This window comes from Indicator indicator, chromosome 7 (genome assembly GCF_027791375.1).
Source record: "Indicator indicator isolate 239-I01 chromosome 7, UM_Iind_1.1, whole genome shotgun sequence".
Taxonomy (NCBI): domain Eukaryota; kingdom Metazoa; phylum Chordata; class Aves; order Piciformes; family Indicatoridae; genus Indicator; species Indicator indicator.
In genome coordinates this window covers 1378458-1402700 of record NC_072016.1, presented here as the reverse complement: position 1 = coordinate 1402700, position 24243 = coordinate 1378458, and the positions used below count along the sequence as shown (strand labels likewise).

The 24243-nt window shown below is 43.2% G+C and overlaps 1 protein-coding gene across 2 annotated transcripts in view; it reads right to left on the bottom strand.

The window, feature by feature from the left end:
* The window catches only part of ATE1 (arginyltransferase 1), an 85564-nt gene extending 62007 nt beyond the window's left edge, over positions 1-23557 (bottom strand). Inside the window, exons 1-8 of one of the 2 annotated variants that reach the window (XM_054382185.1) lie at positions 23455-23557; positions 21931-21994; positions 21518-21580; positions 20738-20841; positions 19286-19576; positions 15177-15409; positions 13378-13506; positions 2798-2830 (exon numbers count right to left, since the gene is read on the bottom strand). In XM_054382185.1, coding sequence (XP_054238160.1) covers positions 2798-2830; positions 13378-13506; positions 15177-15409; positions 19286-19576; positions 20738-20841; positions 21518-21580; positions 21931-21994; positions 23455-23557 — 1020 coding nt within the window. Of the gene's footprint in view, positions 1-2797; positions 2831-12215; positions 12345-13377; positions 13507-15176; positions 15410-19285; positions 19577-20737; positions 20842-21517; positions 21581-21930; positions 21995-23454 lie in introns of both variants that reach the window. The other variant, XM_054382186.1, reaches the window with a different exon arrangement.
* Between the last annotated feature and the right edge of the window lie 686 nt (positions 23558-24243).

Sequence of the window (24243 nt, the reverse complement as noted above, 5' to 3'; positions counted from 1 at the left end):
ACATCAGATGTTCATAAATCCATAGCACGAAAATACATGGGGTGTAAAATATTGCTCTGTACACATCCAAAACAATGGTTGGAAGTCAGCAGCTCTCTCAAAAAGATGCTTTTTGAACAGCTTTATGAAACCATCAATTTCATGCTTAGTGTTGGTCAGGGTAGAAAATGACTACAGAGTAATTGGGGACAGATTTCAAACCACACCAGAATCATCAGTCAGTTGTGTAATGCCATGGCACATCTGAGTGCTGAGCCTCCTTCCAGCTGCTGCATCAAGATGACACAGACCAACCTGGGAAGGGACTAACGTAGAGCTGACTGCTAGTGAGGTCAGCACTGGCTCAGAACATCCCCTCCCCCCTAACCCACTGAGCACCAAACAGCAGGAACCACCCTGAGCAGTTTGCTTTTTCCCAGTGCCCTGCTTCCATAAGCACTCCCAAGCTTGGCAACAACAGGGTGCAAGGTCACTCCGGGTTATGGCTAAGACTCCTGCATTGTGTGCCCCTACACTGAGCCATTACAACCACACCTCTCCAGGCATGGTGGCATTTGCAGATGAGAAGTGGTAAAATGCAAAGAATCATAGAATGGGCTGGGTTGGAAGTGATCTCCAAAGCTCACCTAGTCCAAATCCCTGCAGTCAGCAGGGACATCCTCAACTAGATCAGGTTGCCCAGAGCCCTGCTGAGCCTCACCTTAAATATCTCCAGGGATGGGGCCTCAACAACTTCCCTGGGCAACCTGTTCCAGTGTCCCACCACCCTCATGGTAAAGGTTTAAATATAGCTTCTCAAATGAAAGGATGAGGAAAATAAACCCCAAACAATTCTCTCTACATTATCCTGTTTACAGCTAGAAAATTGCCTGGTTTTCTGCTACTACATAGTGTAACATTTTTGTTAAAACTATCCATTTTTTGTGCCAGAGCCCAGTGCCAAACCAGCAACTAAAGAGAACCATAAAAAGGAGGGAAACAAAAAGAGACAAGAAGAGTGTTCCTCCTCTTAGCCACATGAAAAAAACAATTAATCACAAAATTACAAATTGAATCGTGTAAGGTTTAAATTTTATTTTGAATTATTTTTGTCCAAAAGAATAAACAGCCTCCACACTGCTAGGTTTGCTTGTGGCAACTGCTGCAGAATAAAGAATTTCAAGAATCCCTTGGCCTCTGATATACAAGCCCTTTTATTTAACTTCATCTAATTGAAGACATCTGTAGTGGTGCCACACAAAATTTAATTCAAGCTTCGAAATGTCAATAAAAAGTGCCTGTAAGAAACAATGCTGGTACAAAGCTGGCAGGGAAGCGAGCATCAACATCTACCTAGCCATGCAAAATTAAGAATATAATGGCAGTCTGCTGCCCCAGTTGACGAGGTGATAAAAGCCCTTTTCCTATAAAGCCTAATGAGCTCTATTACTCTTCAGCTTTCAGGAATGTAAAGGCCAGTGGGCTCAGCAAAGAAAACCAACACACTCTCCACACATGGATTCATTCAAACTGCAACATATCAAATTCCTGCTGTAATTACTATAACCTGACAATTTCATTACAGTCAGGCGGTTCTTAACTCTTTAAGACTAACAAGACAGGCAGCAGGAGAAAGCCACAGCACTCTGCATACCTGAAACAAGCAACAGCAGCTCTCCTGAACTTTTCACTCAGACTGCAGTCAAATGTAATGCTCAGCAATCTGCTATTTTCTTTCATAGAAAATCAAGCAGAGAAAAGACACAGCACTTTCTGCAGCAGGGATAGGAAATCCAGTACCAGCTCATTATCCAGCAAAGGAAACCTCAGGCTCGTTTGAGAACACATTGCTACCTTCCTTGTTAGTCAGTGATGATACTAACACACCAAAATCCAGCTGTACCACCTATGCCATAATGGTTTGCTGTCCACAGAGTAGAAAGGAAAGAAGACCTTCCAAGCTGTGTCGTGCAGCAGACAGGCTGGAGGGAAGGGATGCCATCCAGAGGGACCGTGACAGGCTGGTCTGACATCTGGGTTCGGGCAACTCCAGGCTCCAGTATAGGCTGGGCAGGGACTGACTTGAGAGTAGCCCTGAAGAAAAGGACTTGGGGGTGCTGAGGGATGAGAAGCTCAACAGGAGCCAGCAGTGAGCACTTGCAGCCCCGAGAGCCAAGCAGAGCCTGGGCTGCAGCAGGAGAAGTGTGGCCAGCAGGGCCAGGGAGGGGATTCTCCTCCTCTGCTCCACTCTGGTGAGACCACACCCGGAGCTCTGTGTCCAGTTCTGGAGCCTCTATTGCAGGAAAGATCTGGAGGTGCTGGAACATGTCTAGAGAAGGACCATGAGTATGAGCAGAGGGCTGGAGCTCCTCTCTTATGAGGACAAATTAAGAGAGTTGGGGTTGTTCAGTCTGGAGAAGAGAAGGCTCTGAGGTGACCTTCTTGTGGCCTTCCAGTATCTGAAGGGGGCTACAAGAAAGCTGGGGAGGGACTTTTTAGGGTATCAGGGAGTGACTGGGGGGTATGAAAAAAAACTAGAAGTGGATATATTCAGATTGGATGTTAGGAAGAAGTTCTTCCCCATGAGGGTGGTGAGACACTGGCACAGGTTGCCCAGGGAGGTGGTGGAAGCCTCATCCCTGGAGGTTTTTGCAGCCAGGCTGGATGTGGCTGTGAGCAACCTGCTGTAGTGTGAGGTGTCCCTGCCCATGGCAGGGGGGTTGGAACTGGATGACCCTTGATGTCCCTTCCAACCCTGACAATTCTCTGATTCTGTAAGACACCCATATGCAAGCCTGCAGCCAGCAGGAGCCCATACCTCCAGAGGAGAGTCGCAGAGGAACCGTGTGAACTGCAGCCAGGCCAGCGCCGCGGGAACGGGTGCCAAGGGAGACAGGGCCGACGAGCAAAGCAGAGAAAGAACAGGGTTAGCACGACTTCAGGGCACAGCAGCACTCCCAAAGACACTTTCAAAACCATAGATTTGAAAAATATCATCAGGTTGGAAGAGTTAACATCTGCATAAGCAAGCTCCCACGTTGTGAGCAGTACAAGCAGATCTAATCATTAACTAAACCACCCCAATAGCTTCCTTTCTGGAAAGGAGATTTTTTTTGATGTGACATGCATTATCCCCTTGTAACAATCACACATGGCCCTTCCCTGTGACTGCCTGCAACAGGGAGTCATGTCCCACCCTTCTACTGGCACCTGCCCCATCACTAAAGCAAGGTTAGGGCCCTCCTCTCTCTTAACAGAAACTGATTTAAATCTATTTACATTCAAAACCATAAGCCAGTCTGGCTTAAGTCTAAAGAAGAAGAAGAAGGAAGAAACAAACATGTTTAAAAAAAAATACAATCAACTTCCTGAAAGTGCAAGCATCGTCAAACCTGGATTCTTTACTCAATTAAAAATGATGTGCTGCAGATAATCATAAAATGGTTTGGGTTGGAAGGGACCTTAAAGATCATCCAGTCCCAACTCCTGGCAGGGACACCTCCTACTCAACCAGGCTGCTCAAGGCCCCATCCAGCCTGGCTTTGAGCACTTGCAGGGTTGGAGCCTCCACCCTGGAGGACAGAAGAACTTCTTCCTAATGTCCAATAATCAACCAAAAAGCCATGGGTTTAATTATCTGGAGTTTATTCAAGATTGTAAGAGTAATAAAATGTAGTACTTATTTACCATCATTTGCTTGTTTGATACAAACACTTCCTTAGTGGTGAATCCCACACTAAACATTAACAAAGCTCTGGTATGTAAACTAATTTTGAACAAAGGGATGTTTTAGGGTTAAATAATTTGTTTAACTTCCTCTTGATTTGATAAGTTAGTAGTTGCCAAACTGCAAAGGAACAGCAAATAGGAACTTACTAAAAGTTTGATAAAAGGACTATATGTGGACACCTACAAAAAACTGGCTGTTGTCAAGAATTCTATCAATTTCTGAGATTGAAGAAGAATCCTCTATTTAAAGGGGAATTAAAAAAACCCAAAACATTAAGAAAGGGTTAATTCCTTGTCAGTTATCCTATTTTTTCCCAGGCAAGAGGAGGAGAGGAAGAAAGGCAACAATGAAAAGTGCCTGCATTGTAAATTGCTGGCTTAGGACCAAGCTCCACGTACAGCATGGGTAATTAAAACATTATCTTTTTTTTTTTTTTTTTTTTAGAAGGTGCCATAAAGCCTATTCTAGAAATAAAAACACAGCCTCTGGTACAGACAGATAGATGGATAGATATGCAAACATTCACTTCGAGCTAGAGTGAGAATGGTCTAGTTAATACCACCTTAAACTTCTCTAAGGTGATAATTAAATTGTAGCCTTTTTCTTGATTTGGTGGATAGGGAGAGAGAACAATAGGAGAAAAAAACAAACATAGAAAATAGTTCAAGAGAAAAAAAAAAAAAAGGAAAAGTCACATTTGAATTATGTTCCCATAAAAAAAAAGAGAGTTAAATTCCCATGCTGCCAGGGTATCAGTCCCTACACCCAAGCTGCAGAAAAACAACCCATGTGTGATTAATTTTCACCTCAGAAGACCCCCAGTAGGTCTTACTCTGTAACTTTAGCTTTATGGTGCGAGTTAAACCCTATGGGTGAGAAAACTGAGCCAAAGACACTTTGCAAATGGTTCTATCCATTCTCCAGGCTCTACTGTACAATCCCTTGGCTTTAGGGGTAAGGGGGCACTTTTGAAGTGTACCTGAGCAGAACTGCTGCTTGCTGAGCAGTTACCTGCTGCTACAGCTATTCTATACTGATGGCTAGAAAAGAAATGTTTCACTGCACTCAAATTTGTATCACAGTCTTATGGGGACAGAAACACTGCAGATCTGCTTGGTTTTCTAAATCCAAACTCTGAATAGGATTAAAATCTCTCTCACAGAATCACAGAATGCCAGCTTGGAAGAGATCCCAAGGATCATCATTCCCAGGTGATGGTGTAGTTGAAATGAGCTGGCCCAGCACACTGCCGAGCTGAGTCTTCAATCTGCCCCATGTAGGAGAATCAACTGCTTCTGTTGGGAGATGATTCCAATTTTATTTATTCCAATTTTTAGATCTCAGCACCTCAGGTGAGGACTTAAATCTGACTTCCCCTTCTTTGAAAAAATATTTGCCATCAAAGTTTCACACAGGCTGGTATGAGAAGGTAGATGTGATTGTCTGGATGCCTAAGTTCTTGGTTCTTGTAGGCATTTAAAGAATAAAAACCATGAATCCACAGCACTACTATCATGAGCAAGCAAATACAACCAGGCTGATACACAAATAGCAGATTTAAGTCTTAAAGTTAGCAACATCAGAGATCAGAAACACAGGATCACAATGACAGAGGCTGGAAAGGACTTCTGGAGATCATCTTGTCCAACCCCCCTGCCAGAACAGGTTCACCTGGAGCTGCCTGCACAGGATGGCATCCAAGCAGGTTTTGAATGACTCCAGAGGTAGGGACTCTACCACCTCTCTGAGCAGCCTGTTCCAGTGTTCCACCACCCTCAACATGAAGAAGCTCCTCATGTTTTGATGTAATTTCCTATATTCAAGTTTATGCCAGTTGCCTCTCATCCTGCCACTGGGCACCACTGAAAAAAAGACTGGCCCCATCCTCCTGGCAGCCACCCTCTAAGTATTTATAAGGATTGATAAGGGCCCCCCCTCAGTCTCCTCTTCTCTAGGCTAAAAGGTCCCAAGTTCCTTAGCCTTTCTTCATAAGAGAGATGTTCTTCTGTCCATGAGCAAATGGCAGTGAGCTGTTCTGCCCTGGCCAGAGCTCCTGAGGAGTCTATCATCAGATTAGGGCTGCCATCAACCAAAACACTGCAGAAGAACCATTTCTAGAGCATTATAAAAACATGTGGCTGCCAAGGCAAGATGGCTAAAAACAACCACAAAGGCTCCTGATTGCTTTAAGCACTTTCTCACTGAAAATAAAAAAGAGGAAATCAGGCTAGAGAGACCTAAACATTTGCAACTGGCTGCTGATAGCAGCTTTGGAATGGATCAGAACTGTACTCCTTGGCATTTCTCAGCCTGCTCACTCAGTTTTCTCTGTTGGTTCAAGGAAATTTCTGGGAGGCATTAAACCCACTACACCTACATTTCAGTCTTTTTTTTTTTTTTTTGGCACCTTTTCCAACAGTGTATCTTTTGTGCCTTGCAACATTCTTTTCTTCCAAGACAAATATTTAGTTAAGCACAAAGCAAGGAGAGCGCTGAGCTAGCTGTGCAGGGAGAACAGACACACACTTGCTACAAGTTTGTCACCAGAAAACACTCAAGAAAAGTTAAATAAAACATTTGCTTTAGAAGGTCTGAACAGCAGTAAACTGTTCACTCTTGTTCTTTCTGGAAACTACTACAGAATTTTCATGATCTTTTATGGAGATGTATTCTAACTGGTGTGGCTGCCTCATAGCTTCTTTTGGTTACACTTCAGCCATGGTTCTTAAAAGACAGAATGCTGGAAAAAAAAAGATTTAAAGCTTAAAAATCATGTTAATAGATCAGGGGTATTGCATCTGTGCTTCAAACTACCCAGATCAATCATTAAGTTCACTAGAGAATAAGTAGGCAGGAAAAACAACATGCTTAACTTCAAATTTTAACCTGACTCCTCTTGGAGTGCTGTGGCCAATCTGGAGCACCCAACACAAGACATGGAACTGTTAAAGCAGGTCCAGAGGGGGCCACAAAGATGATCAGAGGGCTGGAACACCTTTGCTTTGAAGATAGGCTGAGAGTTGGGGTTGTTCAGCCTGGAGAATAGAAGGCTCCAAGGAGACCTTATAGCAGCCTTCCAGTATTTGAAGGGGGCTACAGGAGAGATGGGGAGGGAATTTCTCCAAAGGCATGGAGTGACAGGAGGAGGGGTGATGGCTTCAAACTGGAAGAAGTATGATTGAGATGAAACATTAGGAAGAAATTCTTCCCCATGAGAGTGGTGAGGCACTAGATCAGAGAAGTTGTGAAGGCTCCCATCCTGGAAGTGTTCAAAGCCAGGCGGGATGGGGTCGTGAGCAACCTGCTGTAGTGGGAGGTGTCTGTGTCCGTAACAAAGGGGTTGGAATTAGGTGATCTTTATGGTCCCTTCCCACTCAAACCATTCTATGATTCTACCATCTTGGACCTGAGATAAAGATGGATCCACCACACTTCCATAAAGGGCATAGAAATGCATAGAATGTGGCAGACACTAAGAGGGATTCTTGCCTCACAGCTTCCAAGGACAAGCAGTTTAGGGCCTTGGCTAAGCTTCTCCAACAGTGCAACACCCATTCTCCATGCTTGTGCCTTACCTCATTCAGAAGCTTTACAACCTGTTCAGGTTCCCCCTAATTCTTCTGATTAATTCCAACAGCTCTTTTTAAGACAAGAGAACCTGTATTACTAAAACAGTGCCTGGCTGTGCATTTACACAGCAGCCTAATGAGGTTTTGTGTTCCCACAGAGAAAAACTGAAAAAATCAGTTCTTCCACAGCCAGTAGGATGAAGCAACCTTTAATTAGAAAAATCATTTACTGTGGTTTTTCCTCAGGACACCAATTAAACTCAATAAAAATATGCTGACATAAATACTCTTAGGTGCCAGCAGTTTTGCATAACATCAGTATTTGACTGAACTCTGAAGCATGGAGACAACCAGGACAGTTTTGAAGATGAAATCCTCCAACAAGTGACCACAGGTTTTTTGAGAAGGTTGAGAAAATTTCCAAGGGAAGTTAGACTGACAGCAGACAAGCTAAGAGAAAAGGCAGTATCATGAGTTTAAAAGCCTGAGCAGAAAAGAAGTTGCAGCTTTCACATGTCAAGATATAAACAGATTTGAAATTTTTTCATTTGCTGAAGTGGTTTTAATTCCAGGAGCGAGAAGATACTCAAAACTAGTTGTTCCTGGAATATTAACTTACTTGGCAGCAGGCAAATACACCTCTACCTTACCAAATACTCTACTTGCCAAGGAGAGCAGCACTGCAGGTAGTGATGATGCTTCCATAACAAAGGCAAAGTTCCATCACCTCAGGGGTAACAACTCTGGGACATGGAAAAAACACTTCCCTCTACATCAAATTTTGACTCTGCTTTTTATGAGAAGGGTGAGTGCCAAGAGGCTGGAGCCAGGCTCTGCTGGGTGATGCCCAATGACAGCACAAGGAGCAATGGTGGAAGTTGAAGCATAGGAAGTTCCATGGAAACATAAGGAAACGTTTTTTCACTGTGAAGGTGGAAGAACACTGGAGCAGGCTGCCCAGGGGATTTGTGGAGTCTCCTTCTCTGCAGATATTCAAAATGCCTGGATGCATTCCTGTGTGTCCTGGTATAGGTGATCCTGCTCTGGCAGGCGGAGTGGGCTGGATGATCTGTCGAGGTCCCTTCCAGCCCCTAACATTCTGTGATTCTGTGATTGAAAGTCTCTGCCTCAGCCAGGAATCAATGCTGCATCACCAAAATGCATCACAGGACTCTCCCCAGCAAGACCTCAAACCAGACTGTTTTTTATGAGCACACATGATTCTTAGTGCCACTGCAGCCTCCATCAGAGAGGTTGCAGAAGAAGAGCTGAGAGCAAGGAAAAAAAGGAAATTCAAAAGGGACCTACCATACTGGAGGGCACTAAACCACCAGATAGTACAGGTCTCAAAGTGGAACTAACCAGCCTGCTCAGAAGTTCAAACACAGCATTCTGTAGATTCCCTGTCCTGAAAATAATCTATTGCCTTTTCTCATAAAACCAAGAAGAAAAGACTTATATATATTGCATAGGTGCAAAAGGAAGGCCTTCTTCCACACTCCTTGAGCAATCCCTTCTTCCACACTCCTTGAGCAATCACCAGCTTCAGGGTTCACATACCTATTGTTACTACTGGGAACTGGTTTACAGCTTTCCTCTTGACTGTTATTTCCAAATAACCACCCAAAATCTAAATCTATTCCTAAAGCTGCCTTTTAACATAATCAGGTTAATATTAACTGGCCTAGCAGCTAATATAGGCAGACAGTATAGTGTAACACCAATAATACAGTCAAGAAAAAAAAAAAAGAAGTTGTTAATATGTTCCATAACAATTTTTGTTGGATTCTGGATTTAAATACAGGCAGGTTTGTGAATATGAAGTGGTCAGCTACATACAAAATTAAACACTATTCCTAAACTAGAAACTTTCCAAGCACAGAAGTTTGCAGGACTCTGTCTGAAAAGGAGGTTCAGCCACCACACATAGAAACATCAGCTTGCAGAGATTAAAAGCTAAATTTAATTTTTAGATGAAAAAAAAAAAAAAATCCTGGATGTGTGCCACTTGAAAGCCCAAAGCAGACTTATTAATATCCTGATAAAAAGCCCTGTGTATAGCAACAGAATTTCATTCTACCTTCACTCAAGGAACTGCTTGGCTCCATAACGTCTGTATGACATATTAAAAAGTCTGAAAAAGTGGAAGGAGAGAAAGTTTGAGTTCTTTTGAATATCATTTTCCAACCTTCCTCTTAATAACTTGCATCAGTTTTACCCTACTTGGTATCTTCTATTTTTAAAGGCAACTTAGATAATTCTCCTCCTAGATTCGGTATTAAAATAAAAAATAAAAATAGAGAGTCTTCTAATCCACAACAAAATATATTTTGTATAAAGTATTCCTCAGTTTATGACCTGCAGGGAACAAGTATTTAATACTTTTAAGTGACTGAGTTTTACTGCTTAATAACTGTGATAGAAAGACCTTCACAGCCAGACAGTCACATGAACACACAAGGTAACTTACTAGTGCTAAAGAAGGACCTAAATTGAAGCTCATCAGCATCAGATTGAGTTTTTACATTTACTAGAAGCTTCTGAGAAGGTCTTATGTCTCCCCTGGAATATTACACTATGTCTGCACAAACATCATGCCAGAGAGAAAAGATAAAGGCAGAGCAGGGAAACACCTCAGGCAAGTAACAAGGAAAAAGAGGAGGATAAAAACCCTTCAAACTGCTAGCAGTAATCAGAAATCCATCACCTTCCTACTCAACTGCAAACCCCATGATAGACTTCACACCTTAAGATGGTGGAAATCTGAACTGTTCTTAAGGGATCTTTCCTTCCCTACAATCCCTCTGTTAAAAAACAAAGTTCCATGGCTGACTAAAGCCACCAAACCCAAGCCTACACCAAACCTTGCACTCTGCCCCAACACAGAGATGAGGTGATCTGAGAGGTAAAGGCAATGCAGAACTTCACTATGAGCAGCCACCTTCATCTTGCCCTTGACTCTTCATGATGTAATGATTGTATTAGCAACAAAAAATCCATAATGCTACGTAAAGAATAAGTAAATCTATGAGTTCTTAGCAGCCTGTCTGCAGGGAGACTTTCAGAGCAGATGCATGGTGGATTATAGCTGTACCTAAGCATTAAGGCTGGAATCCATTCAAATCAAGGTAGGCAGACAAATCAAGTCCCTGATCAGACCTGGTAATACCTGGTACAAGGCTAATAAATAGTTCAATCCTTCCTGGCACGTTCCCAATTTTTCCATTATTATAATTAACCCAGTTTGTGACACTAATTATGAAAAAGGGCAGAGACTACTACTCATTGTTCTAAGTCCTATGAATTTACAAAACAAGGTGAAATAAATGCCATGGCTTTCCACAGTAGCAATACAGAGATCTCACTAAAAAAAAAAAAAAAAAAAGCTCTCCTTACCCTCTTTTGAGCTACAGCCAGAAATGATTCTGTGGGTTTATTACTCTACATGGAAGCAGCCATGGCTTGCTAGGAATCTCTTCTGTGAGTATCACTCTGAGGAACACAGCAGCCTGACTAGATACTTGAGAGAAACAGAGAATCATTTTGCTTGGAAAAGACCTTTAAGATCATCCAGCCCAAGACATTCTTTAACTCCACCAAGACTGGTGCTAAACCACATCCCTCATCACCACATCTCTGCCTCTTTGGAACACCACCAGGGATGGGCATTCAACCCCCTCCCTGGGCAGCCTGTTCCAGTGTTTGTGAACCCTTTCAGTGAAGAAATTTCTTCTAATGTCCAATCTAAACCTCACCTGGTGCAACTTGAGGCTGTTTCCTCTCCTCCTATCACTTGTTACAAGGGAGAACAGACCACAGAATCAACCAGGTTGGAAGAGACCTCCAAAATCATCAAGTTCAACTGATCACCCAACCTTACCTAATTCTTTCTAAGATCAAGCCTAAACTTCGTCTTGCACAGCTTTAGACCAACACCCACTCTCTCCAACCTCTCTTCAGGTAGTTGTAGGCTCCTGTTAAGAGCTAAACAAGCCCAGGTCCCTCAGCTGCTATTCATAAGTCCTGTTCTCCAGACCCTTCACCAACGTCATTGCCCATCTCTGGCCCCTCCGCAGCCCCTCAAAGTCTTGTTTGCAGTGAGGGCCCCAAAACTGAACCCAGTACTCAAGGCATGGCCTCACCAGTGCTGAGTACAGGGGGGTCCAATATTGAAATTCACTAATATTGAAGTCATTCATTTGAAAAAGATGGAAATGACAGACCTTAAGCAGCAGGTTTATGACTTCTGCTAATGAAAATGTTGTGCCACCTGACAGAGAAATGGAGAATTGCTGCTTGTTTAGAACCCTACCAGCAGCTTCTGCTTGTCTTTTTCACTTACTAGATTAGGCTTAGCATCCTGTAAACATCATTTGAAAAGCAGACTTGATTCACATGCAACATACTCTGGCTGCACCTCAGACAACCAGCTGGTGTGAATATTTTTTGCACTATTTCTACTGCAAAGATGAGTTCTAGCTGAGAGTTTTGCTCAGCAATGAAACGTGAATAAACCTCAGATTTTTAAAGCCATCACCTGTTATATTAATCAAAGTCACAATAAAAAAAAAAAAAAAGGAGAAATGTGGAACAGGTACCAATCAGCTTTAAAGCAGAAGATTTTCTGCTGTCAAAAAAGCACTTCCAGACCATCACCCCATTTCTAGCCCCAGGAACAAGCAGCAGCTCTACTAAACTCATTACTAACATCAGTTTGTTAGTCCTAATGGTGTGTAACCCCTCAGTCTCTTTGGCTCAGATTTCCCTGGGCTGAAGCCTGCACCAAAAGCCTGCTGAAAACCACAACAACTTTCCTTCCCAACTGGAAACTCTAATATTGTGATGTTGAGAACCACTCTAACAGACACCATTTGCCATTGTTGAACTGTGCATTAAAGAAGCAGTATTAGCAGAAAGGTGCATGCAGTGAACTGTACCTCATTTTCTCCACACTCTGAAGGTGTATCCTTGTGTACAGCCATCTGATACTTGGCAAACAAAGTGGCTGACTGGTTGAAGGATGATTTGAACTGGGGATCCTCAAAGGAGACAGGTACTAACCTCACCTTCAGAGCAAGGAAAATACAAGCATACTATTTTGAGTGTGTATAATCAGATAATATGCTTCTGAAGGTAAGGCTAGTGAAAGATCTCCTATCCACTTCAAAGCCTCTGAAGTCAGTTTTCTACTTTAAACATAGTAACAGGACAATCCTCCTAGAGGGGGAAGGCTGACAACTGGCAGTAAGCTTACACTGACTGGTGATGCTATCTTCAGTAAAGAATTCTGTTACACTAGAACACTCCAAAGTACCCATTTAGGCACCCTCTTTTGTCATCAAGTCATTGATCAGGTCAGCCACAAATGTTATTTTCATTGTACAAACTCAAGGACCTTTAAAATGTGTTCTTTTTAGTGGCACATGACTGACTGATTGCCCCAGTTTAGCAATTACATATTCTTGCTGCATCTACTTTTTCTCCAATCTCCTTCATTTTTTTCTTCATATTATTAGAGCTAACATGTCTGAGAGTTAAGTACCACACACTGCCTGGTCCTTACAAGGAGTAAGGATGTGGAATTTAGGTGGGCTACTTCTTGAAGGGCTCACGTTGAAAGTGAAGAGGTTTACAGAACTTCTGTGAACCTGAAACCAGCAGTTTGTAGGTATGATTCATTTCTACTCACACCTTGACCCTAATCATGCTAGCTCCTCCTTCTGGAAGCATTTAAACCAAAGCCATGAGATCAGCTATCAGGGTACCTCTCCAGCTGGTTTGAGTTCATATGAGTTTTGTATTTATAAGCCCCACAACATCCCTCTCCAAAAGCATCATCCTCTCCACCTCCTACTCAACAGCACAACCATTTAACTTCCCTAACATTCCTGTCTGCAATTAAGACTAATTATTTGTGGCACTCACAAAGAGATATCAGAAGTGTTTGCACTTTCAGGATGTTGATTTTACTTGATACAGTGTTTTACATGCTCCTGGATATAAAATGGATATACAATCCACATTTGTCTCTCCCAGGAACAAGACATGTGAAATGCAGGGGAAGCTGAGCTTTAAATAAAATTCACTTGACCTCCTGACCTGATTTATAGTTGGTTTATCAGGTGGGTCCTTGTGAACAACCATCTGGTAACGTTTATAGACCTGGTAAGACTCCTGAAAAGTGGCTTTGAACTGTGAACTTGGTGGAGATGATCTCACCACCCTCACCTTCAGAAGAAGTTAAACACATTTATTATTACAACATCATGCAATAACTTTGTATTTGCACATATGCAAACATCACCATAGAGAGCAATTCTGGCTTCCTGCACAAGGGCCCTAACAATTAATACTGGGTAACTCTGCAGCTCAGTTTAGCCTCATGAAGGCTTTTACATTTACACTGAACAACATGCAAGGTTTTCAAACTCCAAACCAAGACAAAATGCCTACAGAAGGACTACACAAACAGTATTCAGTAAATACCAAACTGTATGCAGAGCAGCAATTTAAAAGACATTTTATGTATATTTTTAAATCCTCTCTGGTAGTCTCACACTCTGCTGCAAAATACTTGAAGACTCCATGTATTTGCAAGGCTCCTCTGTGCTCTTCAGATAAAGAATGGTTTTATTGCAATAATCCCAAGAGGATTTCCAGGTATTTTTCAAATTGAAAAAGGAAGAAGAAACAATGTTTCCAGATTCAATTAGGAGTTGATTATACTAGGAAGTTATCCAACTTCCTTACACACCCAAAAATAATATAATTTATTAAAATAATCTCTAATTTAAAAATTCTTCTTAGCAAAAAAAACCCAAAACCAAAACAAAAAAATCCAAGATTGTTCATTAAGCAAAAGAATGCTGTTATGTGAGCAACAATGCATTTCATCTTCAGGTATTTAAGGGCAAGTTCAGTTCAGGAAGTACAAGTTTCAGTATGGTTCTGTTCTCATAAATAGCATTGGTTCTGATTTAAATAAAAACAACAACAACCAAAAAAAAATACCCAAACAAAACCACACACAAAAAGCAGCCACACTTGATAAGCAGAGCACAAAGGCCATTGGGGAGAACACTGTTGGGACCATCCTCCTTTTAATTCTGCCTGCATTTTTTAATGAGGATGTTCAGACAAAGCTATCATCCTTCTGTCCATGATCCACCAGAAAATCTGGAGAGGGCAGTGAGGTGGATCAATTTCATGGCTTCTTGTCACTTTACTCAGGGTGAATTTTTTAAGTCCTCCTTCCTATCTCTTTGAATCATTTCCAAAAGAATACATTAAACCCAAATTTCCAATAGCATCACTGAAAATCCCTAGCTACAGGCAATACTTCTCTTCAAATAGTTTTCCAAATGGTTTTATGATTAACAAATGTAAGAAAGTTAATGGCAACCAGTACATTAAGTACTATTTTCTACCATCACTTTTCCAGCTTCCAAAGACCCATCAGCACACATCAACAACGTTTATAAAGAGAAGCCATCTGCTTATCTGTTTAATTTTAACAGCAGTTACTGCTTTCTTGTCCAGATTCATTAGCATAGATGGTTTAAGTATTTCTATACTGCAGAACTAAATATTGAATATCTCTCATCATTCACCACCCTGTTAATTCCAAGCCTTTCATTTTCAAGTCAGGCTGTATGAAATCAATTTGCAAGTTGTTTTGGTAACTCTACTGCTCTCCGCTAGGACTGACGGCAAGGGCAAGAGTACCCTCTTGTGGTTACACCAAGCTCAGCTGCATCAGGCAGTATACTAGAGACACTTCGAGATTTGAACTAGAACCATTCCATGAAGTCACAGATGCCAACCACTTCAGAAGTCCCACAACTCCTTAATTAGACTCTTCCCTAACTTGCCTCCAACAACAGCAAACGAGACCTTACCTCTAATTTGTGTTGTGCATCATCAGGTAAAGAGACAAAAATGAAGTCTTCGATGGTTTTAGGTTGGTTTACTTTAGATTTAGAGTTTTGCAAGAGGGAAAGTTGATCTCCTGCTTGAAGTTGAGAGCCTTCAGCTCTGCACATCTGGTTCTGAAGGAGTTTCTGCAGTTTCCTTTCTTTCCGAATGTCCTTTGCTTTCCGACAGGGCGGCTTGCTCAGATCAGCTCCTTTTCCTACAAGTACACAGTCAGAGACTTCAAACACCAGTAGTTGCAACAGACAGTAGTTCTTACACAACCACTGAACAGTAATGGTTAAAATCAGGATTAATTCCAGATTGCTCTGAACATAACACGGTCCTTCCTCTTTGCGGCTACCAACAACACTGGAGGCCAAGCCCAGTTGCAATGATTCTTCTTCTACAGCTGTTTAATGAAGCACATCAACACAAACGTTTTTGACCACAATTCCACCTGAGCCAAGGATATATTGGAAAAAAAACAAAACCAAAAAACTACAATGAAATGGCTTCCAGAAGTCTCTCCTTAAATCACTTTGCCTCATCCCCCTCTCACAAGCAGAGCAATGCACAGTACGAGGGTGTGCTCCCTCTGAACTGTGACAGGACCAGCTTGAAATACTGAAAGGAAAATAACACAACCACAAAACCTCACAGCCAGGTTCACAGAGCACTCTTCCACCATACTGGCTACATAATAGACTTTTATGTGTGTATGTGTCTTCTCTAGAAGAACCATAGTTATTAAAAACTTAGGAAAAACAGAGGAAAAGCAGAAAAACCTCCTCCTATACAGGGACACAGAGTCATGTATCCTGCACAGAACCAATACTGTAGGAAATCTGATGACAAGCTGCTGGAGCAGTGCTTTATGATATTAGCTTGCTCCTGAAATCTCTGGATTTGAAAAGACACCCTGGACACTTTTGGAAGATTGAACTTTTCAAATGGGAAAATATCCTGAAGGGTGAGGTGCTTCCCTTGGAAGCATTAGGAAGACACATTTTCACCTTTGATAATATTTATATGAAATGAAGAAGAATCTAAACCCAGACTTAACCGTGGCTTATCCCACTTAACACTCCTAAAGACCTGGAAATGACATGGAAATTCTCTTTTCCAGAACTCCTAGGAAAACATACTTAAAGCTTTCTTTCCTCCTCCTTCTCCTTATCAATAATTTATTAGCCAAAACTGGTATGGTTCTTGGGGTCCCCAGTTCAAGAAAGACAGGGAAATACTATACAGACTCCAACCAAGGGCTATAAGGAATAATTAAGGGCCTGGAACATCTGTATTATTGGGAAAAGCTGAGAGACCTGGGGCTCTTTAGCCTGGAGAGGAGATCTTATCAATGCTCATCAATATCTGAAGGGTAGAGGGTCAATAAGAAGGGGCCAGTCTCTTTTCAGTGATGCTCTGTAACAGGACAGACTGAAACTCAGGAGGTTCCACCTGAATATAAGGAAAAAATTCTTTGCTGCAAGGGTGACAGAGCACTGGAGCAGGCTGCCCAGAGAGGTTGTAGAGTCTCCTTCTCTGGAGACTTTCAACACCCACCTGGACACATTCCTCTGTGGCCTGTCCTTGGTGATCCTGCTTTGGCAGGGGGGCTGGAGTGGATGATTTTCAGAGATCCCTCCCAAGCCCTACCAGTCTATCATTCTATCATTCTATGATTCTTGTCCTCGACCTGCTTCAAACTTTCCTCTGGACACTGAGAGCAGCAGCATCCTTCTGCAAACTGGCCTGGTGAAAGCAGTGACATTTTAAAAGCCCACTCGTGTTCAGACTCACTTCACCTGCAAAGAACTGCAGCCCCCACAGCCTGCACCACTCTTCACCAACAGATACCACATGGAAACTGGCAAAACGCTGTATACTGGGATGAAATTCTAAGTGTCAGAAAGGCTGTAACTATTCTTCCTCATTTGCCTACCATCCAGAATTTACAGTTTGTGAGTGTACTCCTCGGGCAAACCATCAGCAAGCTCTTTGTGGCTCACCCAGTGAAGTCCCAGTCCAGGTTCTACACATAGACCCTGTGACAGCTGAAATGCTGAAAACATCTCAGGAACACAGAAAAAGAGCTAGTATCATTTTGACACTCTGCAGCTGCACTAGCAGATTTTATGACTGAGTGCTCTTACCTCTCACACAAGGTTTTTGAGCATTTGTTTCGTCCACACAGCTACAATTTTTCACCAGGAAAGGACAAATATTATGAGGAAGTTACAGATATTATGTGACCTGTCCATGGGCAAACGAGTCAGGGAAGAGTTTATTTAAAATACTCATAATACATTTGATGAATAAGCACTTCAGCTGTATCAGGACCTGTTTCATGTCTCATATCTTCTATAAGCTGTAAGTTAGCAAGGGAAACTTCTTAAAACCATGAACGTGCACACAGACGTAAGCAAACCTTTTTTTATCTGAAGCTGTGCAGAAACAGCTCATTATTCCTATAGGACAATGACCTGGTTTGTTTATAAAGGAATGAAAAGGCAATTAAACTATCTTATTATGGACCATGTCTACATTTTCCACCATGAAAACTAAACAATCTATCTGGAACATTTTAAACTGAATTTGACCTGTGACACCACCTACTCTTCACACACACACACACACAAATATTAAAAAATTAAGGATTAATTCAATAAGCTCCTATGATGCATTTATTACTAAATTTTTATATTTCATTTTAAACCCTCCGAACAAAAGAAGTCCATTAATGCAACATTTATCTTCTATAAAAGGATAAATGTTTTCTGAAATGGAGTATAATGGTTCAAGCTTCTTTTATCTGCATTCCCAGGGCTTCAAGTTTCACACAAGGTTATTCTTAATTGAACTGAAGACCAGACCTCACCCTTTTTAAACCAAGGGCAGGGTTACACTAATAATCTACCTAGGACTGCCATCTACTGTCAGTATCTTCTTAGTTTGCTTCCAAAATGAAGTTCGTGTAACCCAGAGTCTGTCATTTATTATTTTACAGTCAAGAGGGGTTTGCAAATTGGCACAGCAATTAAGTGACATAAACTACACAAGGGCTACAAATGCTTTTACTTCCTTATAGAAATGTAGTATTGAGTTCACAGTGAGAAAGGGAGGAAAAACTGCCCCACATCCCACAGTGATAATGCTCTTCTAATCTGAAGGTAGCCAGAACAAGGCTAAACAAGGAAAGCTTCCAAACAGTTCACCTAGAAAAATGTCATTCTCCATAAAGGAGCAGATTCTTATCTGTGATTTTTGTTAAGCAGTAGGAAGCTATATAATTTTCTTTCAGCCTACAAATGAACAACACAATATCCTGAACCTATTGCCAGTGGCAATTAAATCTGTGCCAAGCAGTCTATGAAAGCAGAAGAAACATAGCCTTAAACAAAATTATTCACAGGGGTGTATTCACACAGTGTCAACAACACAGTTTGCATTACAAGTTGACCTCCAAACATGAAGAGATGTAAGAAACACCACCTGGAGTGTTTTTCTTGGGTATTCAACTGGTTTCCCACAAGGTTGTGCCTTAACCTAATTCAGCACCTAGCACTCCTGCAGCACCTGCCCAAGTATTGCACAACCAGGAAGTCCAATTCAGGGAGCTGCACTCCATGATCCTTACAGGTCCCTTTGACCTTGAGATACTGTATGATTCTAAGAGTCATATCTCAAGGTGCATAAAGCCTGAGTCACCACATCCTGGTGAAAGGGAAGGCTGAATGTCCATCTTCCTCTGCATGCAAAAGCATCCCAAACTGGAAACTGGCCCAAATGTCTCCCAAGATTCAGTCACACTGACCTGACTCCAATCTAAATAGCTTACAACTATCAGCTGCAGATATGTATTCTCAGGAACTATATTGAAAAAAAAATATAATGAAAAAAAATCAATGCAACTTTCAGGAAAAACTCAGAAAAGAAGTAACACACAGCACCTCTCAATTCACACACCATAGACTGGGAAGGGCACAAGGAATTAAAAGGAAGCAGTTACTGATTTAGTAAGCAAGATAAAAGGCCTCAACAACACGTGAAATCCTGACAGTATATTCCAATTACTACCATAAATGTGACTTACCTGGCTTAGGTGGGGCATGACAAGCTTTAGCTGAGTGCGATGGCTCTCCAGGGACTGCCGTGCCTTCATCCACACTTATCTGAGGAGAGCTTGATTCCACCTCTGGCACATTCACCTCTTCTTTTGTTTCTCCTGTGTCCTCATCTTCATTCTCCACCTTCTCTGTGTGATCCACCCTCTGTGTAATCCACTGACTCAAGGGATTCGGTTCAGACTGAGCGACGTGGGATTCGCTTTTGTATGCAAAGTCACAGGCGACCACATCCTCTATATGGGAATCCATAGGCTCTTCTGGAAGCAATTAAAAACTGCATCAATGAATTCCTCTCCGCAGAGCCACAGCTCAACTCAGTTAAATCATTTCCAATTTTACAACTGTTTTCTAACAGGTAAAGTGATTGTTTTCAGCAGCCTGAAAACAGAAAGCTCCCTTTGTGACCCTTAAATACTAACACCAACCCATTTATGAGAACAGTTTTGTTTCCTCCACTGAAGCAGGGCAGTCAGCTCATCTCATGCCATGACTTCCAGCAAACAACAAAAAAAAAAATCCAAAAAAACCAACATAGAAGAGACAAATCGTAATGATTCAGAACCAGCACAATTTGAACTTCAGCTCAACACTGGTTTGGTAGCAGATGGGTTTGATACATGGGCTGTGACTATTCAATCGCTTGGAAGAAAGCCCTCCTTTCCTGCTTGCTCTTTCTTTTCTCTGCCACCCACTATCCTGCTTAGTTTTCTCCAGATTTATCACTTTTATGACAGAGATAAAATCAGGGTCTAACTCTCTACAGCACTGAGCTAGAAGCTAAACACATGCCCAGAGAAGGAGACAAAAATAAGCTGGTGTATTCAGAAAGTAAGGAAAGACATTCTTCAACAGAGCAAGTCAGATGCACAATTTGGTCCCTGGGCTACAGAGACCAAACCACAATGCAAAGACACAACCTATGAAGAAAAGCTGAAAGTGTTGGGGTTGCTCATTCCGGAGAAGAAAAGGCTCCAGGGAAACCTTACAGTGGCCTTTTAGTACTTAAAGGGGGCATGTAAGAAAGATGGGGATGAACTTTTTAGCAGGACCTGTTGCAAGAGGATAAGGGACAATGACTTAAAACTGAGAGAAGATTTAAACTAGACAGAAGAAAGAAATATTTTACAGTGATGGTGGTAAAACACCAGCACAGGTTGCACAGAGAGGTAGCAGATGTCCCATTCCTGGAAACATTCTGAGTTGGCTTGGATGGGGCTCTGAGCAACCTGATCTAGTTGAAGATGTCTCTGTTGACTGCAAGGTGGGTGGACTAGATGACCTTTAAAGGTCTCCCTTCCAACCCAAATTATTTTATGAACCTATCCAGACCTTTACAAAGGGATCTATACGCTAAACTCAAAATGTATTAGCCATATGATCACTCCCACAGGTCCTTATCCTCCTTTCAGATTTCTTACCTCCACTCCCTACTTTTGAAACATCCCCTTTGGAAATAAATTTCAACATTTTCTTCAGAACTTTCTTGTGAGATTTGGAGGTCTGAAAATGCAAAGCCTGGCACCTTAAGAAGAAAAAAAAAAAAGTCATCATTTCTTTTGTGAAAGGTTATCTCAGAATCACTTGAAAAGAATTATACCATACAATCATTTCTTCAGTTTCCCTGTATGAAGTGGCATCAACACTTGAGTTAATAAAATTATGTTGCCTTGTACTGCATAAAATCATCCTTTATGGCATGTTTTATGTGTGTATCACTAAAATATGCCAAAGTGACCTAAAGCATTGCATAGAAAAAAGCTTTTCTAGGAGGCTAATATACTAGGAATTATTCACTGATCCATCTTCCAGATACAGCATTGATACTAACTACTGATGATGGAAAAGGGTATCCAGAATTATTTACACCTACTGAGCCTCTCTTATGTGGGCTGCTAAAGTAGTGTTTGTGGGATACAGACCCACTGGGTCACCTGCAAACAGTAAGAGAGCAGTGACAGGACATTTGCTTTGGATTGTAACCCACGAGTGAAAAAGAAAGGGTACACAGGAGATTGCATACAGGAAAACTTCACAGAGCTACTGATGTGCCTAGGTGCAAACTCTACAGCACTTATTTAGTACTCAAAGTATCATTGAAAGTAGATAAACTTTTCAAGTATTATGTATTTAAAGCAGTAAGCAAATGGTTCAACATACCTGAAGTGGTCAAATCACTTAGAGTAGTCTGAGCTTCTTACCTTATTGTGTATTGGGGACAACATGTTTGATTCATGATAGGTTTGTAGACATATTTTCCACTTCTAAAAACAGTAATACAAAAATGTATTGAATTTTTGTTGCTTATATTACAAAATAAATTATCAACCTTTCAGTTCAAATAGTATCAAAATATTACATAGTGAGCAATAAAAGTTCAGAAGGAAGTTCTTCAGCTTTTTGCTGCTACACTAAACACTGTCTTTCTAAAATAATCAAATATTTTCCTCTTCAGCAGTGTCACACTACAAAAAGTCACAGAGCACTGGACAAACAGTTCTATTTCAGTTATTCATGGAAACTAGTTAACTGCTTTCACAGCTTTAACTGCTTTTACATTTAAATCTGGGTTCTGCATTGTACCTCAACTGATAAGAGGTCATTTTAAATTTACCTTCGCCATCCTCTGTCTATGAGATCCTGGTAATCTTGAACTGTCATTGAATGTGCCCACATACCTGAAATAAATATAGTAACACACCTGACTGCCCACAGTTATGCTTGCAGATACAACAAGTTCTACAGAAATACCACTATAAATCCAAGTAGCTAATGGTGACTTTCCAGTAGAGGTTTTTCAAGGACTTGGCATATTCCTAAGTGCAGCAAGTAACTGATTTCAACACCCACACTAAGTGTAAAAGTAACCAAGCCTGACATAAATCCTGGGATGCAATCAACTTAGTCTGGAGATGAGAAGGTTCCAAGCAGACCTTCTTGTGGCCTTCCAGTATCTGAAGGGGTCTACAAGAAAGCTGGGGAGGGAATTTTGAGGATGTCAGGGAGTGATAGGACTGGGGGGAATGGAACAAAACTAGAAACAGGTAGATTCAGATTGGATGTTAGGAAGAAATTCTTCCCCATGAGGGTGGTGAGACACTGGAACAGGTTGCCCAGGGAGGTGGTGGAAGCCTCATCCCTGGAAGTTTTGAAGGCCAAGCTGGATGTGGCTCTGAGCAGCCTGATCTAGTGTGAGGTGTCCCTGCCCATGGCAGGGGGGTTGGAACTGGATGATCCTTGAGGTCCCTTCCAGCCTTGACAATCTGTGATTCTATGAACTGTATTGTTTTCACTGCACAACTTAAAGCTTCACCCCTCCACCTGCTCTTTTTCCTAAAGAACAAGAAAACAAAGTAAAATTGCTCCTTTATGTTGTTAAACATCAGTCAGAAACACTGGGCTAGACAAACTCTTCCGCCAGGTGCTGAAACTGACACACACCATTCCCTTGGGGAGCAACCACCCAGCCACCGAATCGGCACTTCTTCAGCAAGGCCAAGAATCGAGGCCCCTTCCCACTGAGCTGGGCTGAGGGATGCGTGTCTGGCCACAGCTTGAGAGCCCTCCAGCCTCGCCAGGCAAACAAGACAGGCTCTGATCTGCAGATTAACCGGGCTGCGGCTGGAGGCGGCGGGTCAGGCAGGGCAGCTGCACCGAGAGCAGGCGGCTTCGGGCGAGATCCCAACTGCCCCCCCGAGTTAGGGTGCAGTCGTTACGACAGCAATAACTGAAACGCTTTATCCTTGACAAAGCTTTCCCGTTATTTGTGATGGTTTGTCCTTGGCTGGAGAACTCCTAGAAGAACAGACCCTGGGGCGAGGTTTCCTGCTGAGCCTATGGCCTCCGGCGGCCCCGGCCCCGCACCGCCCGCCCCCGTCTCTCCTCGCAGGCTGCCCCCGGAGGCCCGCTCTGCTCGGCCCCTTCTTCAAGACCCCTCTAAGGGGTTTCGTACACCCTCCGGAGGGCAGGGCAGTGCCCGCTCCCGGTAGGACAGAAGGGCGGAGGTTACTGCCGCCTTCACCCGCAGGCCTCCCTCAGCCCGGAACAGCTCTAACAGCCTCCCACCGCCCCCCTCTCCGGTAGCACCGGCGCGGCCGCTCACAGCTCCGCTCCAGCCCGCCCCGCTCCCGGGCCGCACCATAGGAGAGGTTGCCGGTCTCGCTCTTGCAGTAGCCGCAGCGGTAGCCATCCTCCCCGCCGAAGTATTCGACGATGCTCGCAGAGGCGCAGGCCGCCGCCATCTCCCCCGCTGACCCACTCGCCCTGCCCCGCTGCCGGGCTCAGGACAGCGCCCTGCCAGCCGCCCCACTCGGCACCCCGGGACTCCCGGAAACAACCGCCACCGCCGCCATCTTTGCTACGGGCAGCACGCGGGTAGCGCCCACAGGAAACGGCAGCCCCACCATCTTTACCGCGGGTGGCTGTTACGGCTTCCCTTCACGGCCCGGCCAGCTCCTCCATCTTTAGTGAGGGCGACGGCGCTCCCCTGCCCTCGGCTCCGGCCACAGCATCCCGGACAGCCCCGTCCCGTCCAACCTCCGCCCGCTTACCGGCGGAGACCTTCCCCCGCTCCGACGAGCAGTAGCCGCAGCGGTATCCCTCCTTCCAGCCCTTGTACTCCACCACGGCGGCAGGCATGGCGCCCGCCGGCCCCGCTCGCCGCTGCGGTCCCAGCGCCCCGCCCGGTCACGACTCCGCCGGGGCGAAGCCGGTGGGGGTTGCCGCCTTCGGCGGTGCAGGCTGTGCGTGACCAGGCCTTCCCCCCTTAGCTAGAGTTGTAGTAACACAGAGGTCAGTTTTGTTGTAAAGGACCGAAGACAACCAAACTCTTTTCTCGCACCCCCTCAGGGCCCGACCAGTTTCGATCACCTCTCAGAAACACGCTGCCATGGGAGCTAGCAGCAGAGCAGCAGACTACTTGGCTACC